The sequence below is a fragment of the Cibotium barometz genome, chromosome 12 (assembly GCF_041138505.1).
Source record: "Cibotium barometz isolate CiBa-2024 chromosome 12, ASM4113850v1, whole genome shotgun sequence".
In the NCBI taxonomy this organism is placed as follows: Eukaryota; Viridiplantae; Streptophyta; class Polypodiopsida; order Cyatheales; family Cibotiaceae; genus Cibotium; species Cibotium barometz.
Genome location: NC_141057.1, coordinates 4,390,861 through 4,398,730, shown reverse-complemented (window position 1 = coordinate 4,398,730; position 7,870 = coordinate 4,390,861). Strand labels below are relative to the sequence as shown.

The 7,870-nt window shown below is 43.5% G+C and overlaps 1 protein-coding gene across 1 annotated transcript; it reads left to right on the top strand.

Moving 5' to 3' along the window:
- The first annotated feature begins 3,711 nt into the window (after positions 1-3,711).
- Positions 3,712-5,590, top strand: LOC147632968 (galactoside 2-alpha-L-fucosyltransferase-like). Its single transcript, XM_086805766.1, has one exon. It carries the CDS (start codon positions 3,809-3,811, stop codon positions 5,393-5,395), a length of 1,587 nt encoding a protein of 528 aa, XP_086661892.1. The 5' UTR covers positions 3,712-3,808; the 3' UTR covers positions 5,396-5,590.
- The last annotated feature ends 2,280 nt before the right edge of the window (positions 5,591-7,870 follow it).

Below are 7,870 nucleotides of genomic sequence, written 5' to 3'. Positions count from 1 at the left end.
AAGGGAAATGAGGACTATGATGATGTGGCCGCAAAGAAATTTTCAACGCCGAGTACACATGTTGCACTAAGGCCACCAATCCATCACGCCTTGTTTTGTTTCCTTGAATCCTAGTAGACACCCTTTCCAATGGTGCTCAACCACATCTCGACGTCAAACTTGATGTGGTCCAGTGACACTGGGCTGCAAATACACGCAATATCCCTTTTAAAATTATTTTTCAACCCAAGCACCATGTTCATCCCTCGTATTGTGCATGAGTAGAGCCCTAACCTTATCCCTTGGCCTTCTCCTCGACAAAGATGGACTACCCTCCATGGTGTGTTATGCTAGAAAGGTTTTAGGGGGAGAGAGAGAGAGAGAGAGAGAGAGAGAGAGAGAGCGAGAGAGAGAGAGAGAGAGAAGGTTGCACAGTATAGCTTTGGGGTTGTTGGGGAGAGAGGGATGTAGATGTGGGTGTGAGGAGATTCGAATGTGTGCACGCGTGCATGAAAGAGATAGAGAAGGCTTCAAACCTGAGCACAGTAGAGAGAGAGAGAGAGAGAGAGAGAGAGAGAGAGAGAGAGGGGGGGGGGTTGCACAGTAGAGAGACAGGTTGAAGATCTACTCATAGTATAGCGAGAGAGAGAGAGAGAGAGAGAGAGAGAGAGAGAGAGAGAGAGAGAGAGAGAGAGAGATTGCATAGTAGAGAGAGAAGGTTGCACAGTAGAGAGAGAATGAGCTATGGAGATTTGAGGTTTGGGGTGAAGAGGATGATGTTGGAGAGAAGAATAACGTGTAGGGAGAGAAATCTAAGGTGAAAAAATAAGTTTTTTGATATAATATGGTTTGGGTTGGGTTTTGAGAGGGAAAAATACACTTTTGATTTTTTTTTGAAAAATCCTATTTTTTAGGGTTTTTTGACCTAGGAGATTGATGGGGCTGAAATTGGAGGAGCCCTCTACTTTTTAGAAGCTACCCCCTTGCTTTATGGCACCCTCCTACTTTTTGCACTCTACCTCCCTAATTTATGAATGCCACTCTCTACTTTTTGAGCCCCACAAATGTAGTAATGAGAGAGACAAGCCTAGTTTCCCCCTACTTGTGGAGGAGACCAAATGTGCACACTCCTCTCTTTCCTATTGGTCCATTGCTAAAATGAAGGCCATTAGTAGGAAAGGGACCAAAAGCTGTCCAAAGGTTTCCGAATGCAACACTGGCCAACTGCTTCTTGAAATCCTTAATTTTTTGTAAGGAAACTGTCCATGGAGTCTCCCTCATCCATATGCTCTGACTCTACTTGTGTAGATAAGCAACACGTGCTTCATTACGTACCTGGTACAATGACGTAAGTGCATCCCAAGCATGTTTAACAGTCTTGCATGACCAAATGTGAGGAATGATACTCCTCTTGACTGACAAAGCAAGCAACGCATGTGCCTACTCATTCGATCCCACTTTGTTTGTTCCTACATAGGAGGTATTAAAAATAATGTCCCAAACATGAGCTATTTTCCTATGGTTATTTCTACCATTTATCCTTGTTGTAAGTGCTCTTTGGTGAAGCACATTTACTAAGCCTTCTCTTGTCTCTACCTTAGCCTGAAATGTCACATATATTTTATGGTACAAAGCCAAGGTCAAAAATCATGGTATGTACATGTATACACATGTATCTATGAGGTCAAAAAGTAGCCATAAAGCATAAAAACGTGGAGAAGATGTAGGAGGTGGATATTATTTGACTTGGTGGTCTCTTACATCATCGTTTATTCCATTTCTCCTCCCTAAACTCCTATAAAAAGGCCATGTACTCCTCTCATTTGATAATGCAAGAAATTTAGTGTTGTCATCGTTCTCACTTTCCTTCTCTCGATAATCATGAATGGATCTCATGCTTATCCTCCATAATTCCTACAGAGGTATGCTATGCTATGATAATGCACCATGTGAAACTAAGTTTGTGTTTGAAGATGTACCTTCTGCACTATGTTTCGTGTTAGAGAAACCAAGACGTTTCTCAGTACCAACCACAACATTCCATAGCTCTTTGTCTATTAATACATGCCACATCATATAGGATCATAACGGGTAGTTGTTCTCATCAAGCGTATCCTTAGCGGATAACATCTGAAATACATTACTATCTGCCATTTCTGATAATAGCTAAGCGAGTAATCATGCAACCTACTAGTGCTAAATGCTACTTTGATGCAACTAAGGTGTAAGGCCACTGACAATGGACTGCAAGGTGTATGAAAGAAATGCAGAGTAAAGTGAATAAAAATTTTACTCGTAAGATGTAGAGATTGATGTCGCTGAAGTGCAGCTCGTAGACAAGATCCAGCGTGGTGTGAGTGTCTGTTTGATGCTTTCTTATGTATATGCACACCTGTATGTAGTAGATCTGATAGTACTACTCCAGAATCCGACGAAGAACAGTGCAAATCCAATCCTCGAAGATGTTTGTAAAAAATCAAAAATCGCTCGAACGGCCCCCAAAACGCGCTCGAAACAAAATTATGATCGAAAAACTATAGTACAAAGTATTGTACACTTCCGCATAGAGGGTTGCATGAATGCACGCGTGCGCGCGCGCACACAAACACACACACACACACACATGCAGTGGAGAAGCTCAAGGGAGCACACAATGAGATGATAGATATATAATGAATTTGTGTTATATAAAGATGATAAATATACCCCAAGATGGGTGTATACTAGCACGGGAAAAAAACCTCCTAAAGAGGAAAAAAGTGCCCTAGCTGATCCTAGTGTGTTCACACACATCACTACCAAATATGGCTACACTTTACTCACCCACTAGTGGAAACCTCATAGACGAAACCTTCCAGGTACATCTTTGGTTACTTTGGTAAAATCGCCCTTGATCTAACTCGAGCTCTAGTACAAACTATCTCATTCCTTTATAATGAATGCAAAGGGATGTTAAAGCTCAAGTTCCACATTAATTCTTACCTCATGGAAAGTAGTTTTTACGTAATGCATGTAGGTAGCACAATGCCAAAAGAGATCATCCTTGGAAGGGGATGGATTGCCAAACATGATTACAGCATAGATTGGACCATGATGATAGCCACAATCAGACTAGCGCAATAGAAAATAAGGGCTCTTCTCACTAAGAGAATTGGGATAGATCTCTACCAAGATTCAAAAGTTATTAACATTACTATAAGTAGATCCTATCAAGCTGGTAAGTGCCACCGTAAAGTCAAAAGTATCATAAAGGTCCTGACAATATTAGACCAAATCTTTTATTAAGAGGCTTTGTCGAGAGAGAGAAGGAGAGAGAGAGAGAGAGAGAGAGGTTGCACTTTAAGAGGGGCATTTGTGCAAAAGGAGCTCTTTCGATTTTTTGTGCTAGAGTGCGGTGCTTTCTATAGTGCCTATATCATGTTGATGGTGAGATTGGTGGGTTGAGTAAGGAAGCATCTTGGAGGTGAGAATACTAGGGGCACGATTTGAGGATGAAGAAGAAGAAGAAGAAGAAAGCACTTATCACTTGTTCAACGTTAAGAGTTGTGCGAAGGGAGGAATAAGCTGACCATACAACGTACACCCTCCTAAACTCCTTAGCTAAGTTTTTTATTTTGCCTATGGCTATACTAACCTATATTTATCACCCACGAAGAGGGGGTACTAACACCTCAATGTTCCACGTCCAAGAAGCTGACCACGATTTTTACTCTTTTTTTGTCCTTGGCTTTCTAAAGGCTGTGCTTCTTGGCCTTTAGCTACTGGAATACGAAGCTGTCTCTTCACATGCTGGAGGCCAGTTTAGCTTGAGTTCCGCATTAACAAAACAATGCACAGCTCGAAGAAAGCAAGAGATAGGAGCAGCCTATGGCCCATGGCTGCCCTTCCATTGCTGTTGTTGCTGGGCTTCATGTTTGTCTTCTCCATCTTCTTGATTCTAGATGAGGCGTCTCCGGGAGCGCTCTTACTCTCCCGCATCTCGTTTCCCACTTGGCCGCGCCCAGATGCAAGTGCAGCAGAGGACCAGCATCTGGTCCGGCCAGTTGACCCGCATTGCTTAAGCAGAGCACAGCAAGATCTGCTCAGGCCCGATCAGCATAGGAATGTGCCCTTGTCTGCACCCTTTAAAGAAGCCTGGAGAAAATATGGAGAATTGCACAAATCATGCACAGTGGGTAAGAATCTGAGTTCACTTTTGCTAAGCCGAGAGCAAAGTGGATGTAAATATTTGGTTTATTTGGAGAGCCCAGCAGGGCTTGGCAACAGGCTGTTATCTCTAGTAACAGCATTCACATATGCTCTCTTAACAGACAGAGTGTTGTTACTAGATGAGAGGAGGAAGCTCGGGGCTCTTTTGTGTGAACCATTTGCAGAATCAAGCTGGCGCTTACCAGAAGGATTCCCATATGAAGATATCGAAAGGCTGTCATTAGGTGGTGCAATTAAGCAGAATTTTAGTGACGGATTAGTGAGGCTTAACCTTAATCATGTCAGGAACAGAGATGATGAGAAGTTCTTCTGCGAGGAGGCACAGCAATTAATACAAAGCAAAGCGAGGTGGGTGGGGTGGAGCAGCAATCAATACTATGTCACAGAGCTCTTCATGATGCCAATGTTTTGGGAGAGACTAGATTTAATGTTTCCAAATGCAACAGGTGTGAATACACATCTAAGCAGGTTACTAATCGTCCCGGCTAATGACATTTGGGGGCTTACAGTGAGACATTATTGGGGTTACCTCGCTGGGGCGGTGTCACGCGTCGGCGTCCAAATCCGGCTGCACGGGCACAAAGACTTAGCCAGCTTCGACCGGCTGGCAAATCAGAAGATTCTTGAATGCCTAGTCAGCAACCGCATTTTGCCCAACATAACGGATTCCGAGGAAGCGGGGGGTCATGCGCCGGTTGACGTGGCGGTGTTGGTTGCCTCCCTGCAAGGGGAGTACGCGCAGGAACTGGGCAGGCGATACAGTCAGCATGCCACGGACGACGGGAAGGTAATACGTGTGCACACGGCGTCCAAGCTGGCGCGGCAGGCCAACAGTGACGAAGAAATAAGAATGGCTCTGGCCGAAATGTGGCTGCTAAGTTTCAGTGACACGCTGGCGACCAGCGCTTACTCCACCTTCGGCTATGTGGCACAGGGCCTTGGTGGACTCCGCCCGTATATCCTGAACATCCGCAAAGAGAGAGAGGGGTCCGAGACTGTCCGCCCGGCCTGCGATCTGGGCCAGTCCGTTGAGCCCTGTACACACTACCCCGTCAAGCTGCAGTGTATCCGCCCAGATTCCCTGAGCCCGCAGCATAAGACCTGGTTGCTTGCACACGTCCGCCCTTGCCAGGACCAGGATGGCGGCTGGCAGCTCGTCCACTCGGCCGCCCACCAGCTCCCCTCCCTCTTGCCTTTCTTCTCCTAAGAAAGATTTATTTTGCGTTTGCTAACTTGTGCGAGTCAAGTTTGCCAACTACTCTTTATTATACACAACTTACTCCCTCTCCAAATAGCGAAAGGAGAACACACAAGGATTTTGGGATTTTTGAAATGATGATGAAGGTATTATTTTTCATGCTTGGGAAAGTAGTTTTTATAGTATGCCCATTCTTTTTTCTCTTTGTTTTGCATGATCTGTTGTTTGTTACACGAGTAATTCTATTTTTAATTATTTTTTAATGTTAATGCTATTGCTATGCTGTTTGCTCTCTTTGTCTCAAGTGAGTGAGAGAGAGAGAGAGAGAGAGAGAGGGGGGGAGGGGCTCCTTTGTAGATGTGGTGGAACTTCCTCGCGGTGTCTTGAATGTCCTTAGCAAAGCACAATTTGGACAGGTGGATCTTAGTTGTTGTCGAGATGAGGAAGACGCCTTCAACATAGTAGCAGGGGGTGAAGAAGTCACCATCTCATTGTTGGGGTCCCTCTGGATAAGAGTTCTCATAAAGGAGGCGAATTTCTTCGACATGGGAGGGGAAAGATGAGTCATCAGACGAATTGACGGTAGCACCTTGTTAGGCATAAGTGGATGTGGGACGGAGACTTCATGCGACTTTGTGTTGCCAAGGAAATTGATGGAGAGAATCAGACAAGTATGGTGCTGGTAAGGGTGATGCTATGAGGGAACTAGGGTGGTGAGGCCATGTGCTCTGCATGGCCCTGTGGGAAGTATATCACCCATCTTGGGAAGGTGCACCATGGCTAAGCGTCCAACCCACTATTCCATTTGTCCGGTTGTTGTCTGCCCACAGATTCGACACTCTTGTCCCTCACATCCCACGGTGATCTAACCTTTCTCCATCCATCTTAGTGCTTCTGCCACTCATTAGAAATAGCCCGGGCATCCTAGAAGACAACATGTTGCAATCTTTGAAGGTGCTTGGAGACGGTAATAAAAGGAGAGGCTTGAATACATAGTTTTAAGCTTCGAGCCTCTTTCATTTGATAGATTGATTTGCAATCTCTATAAATCGCACGTTCGTACTATGGAGTTTCTTAGATATATGGTAGTACTGTACTGTGAGGCCATGTACTTATGTCATGGGTACTTTTGCCTGCCTGTGATTTTTTCCATGGCCATCTAGGCGCGCGAAACGACACTGTAGGATTCAGTAGTATATAAGTAACCTTATCCATAGTTTAAGGTTGTTGCTCATTTTTACTTTCTCTTTGTACTTGTAGAGAGCTTCATCTCTGTCCTTTAAGCTTGCAAATCTCTCTCACCTGACACCTTTGTGTTCTTGTCTTTGAGTGTGAGTGTGTGTGAGTCCAGCTCCATTCTATGAGCTAACATGGATATGTATATGAATTTATATATGTTGTAGGCGTGTGAATATGTATATGTGAAAATGCATGCTTTATTATGTGTGTGTGTGGGTGTTTATCTTAGGAAAAATAAAATTGACAGAAACTTAGAAAAGTCCCATCGGTATCAAAAATAAAAAACGGTACTAAATATGAATACAATGTGATAAGATGTGAATGTGATGTGATATAAATGGAGGATGATGTGAATGTGATGACATGTGAATGAGATATGATGATATGTGAATGGGTGTGATGTGACTAAATGGATGATAATGAGATGTGAAGTGATAGATGTGCATGTGAATGAATGGATAGATGTGAATGTGAATGAATGGATGGATGTGGATGAATGTGATGAGATATGAATGGATGTGATGAGATATGGATAGATGTGCATGTAATGTGGATAGAATGAGATATGGATAGATGTGATGTAATGTGGATGGAATGAATGAGAGATGTGATGTGGATACAATGAATGAGATGTGATGTGGATGCAATGAATGTGATGGATGTGAATGGGTGTGATGGATGTGAATGGATGTGATGAGACATGAGCGGATGTGATGAGATGTGAATGGATGTGAATGTGATGTGATGATATCTGAATGGATGTGGTGAGATGTAGTGAGATGTGAAATGGATGCGATGAGATGTGAATGGATGTGAATGTGATGTGATGATATCTGAATGGATGTGGTGAGATGTAGTGAGATGTGAATGTGACGTAATAAGATGGGAATGAATGTGAATGTGTTGTGATGTAATGTGTATGGAATGAATGAGATGTGATGTGGATACAATGAATGAGATGTGATGTGGATGCAATGAATGTGATGGATGTGAATGGGTGCGATGGGATGTGAATGGAGGCAATAAGACGTGAGTGGATGTGAATGTCACGTAATAAGATGAGAATGGATGTGATATGAATCTGGGAATGGATGTGAATGTGACGTAATAAGATGGGAATGGATGTGATGTGAATCTGGGTAGATGTGAAGGGATGTGAATGGATGAGATGTGATGTGAGTGGATGTGATATGATGTGATGTGAATCGGGGTAGATGTTAACGGATGAGATGTGATGTGAATGAA

Bases quoted from the DNA above. Each gene is read 5' to 3' on its own strand.
- LOC147632968 (XM_086805766.1), top strand. From the start codon at position 3,809: ATGCACAGCTCGAAGAAAGCAAGAGATAGGAGCAGCCTATGGCCCATG.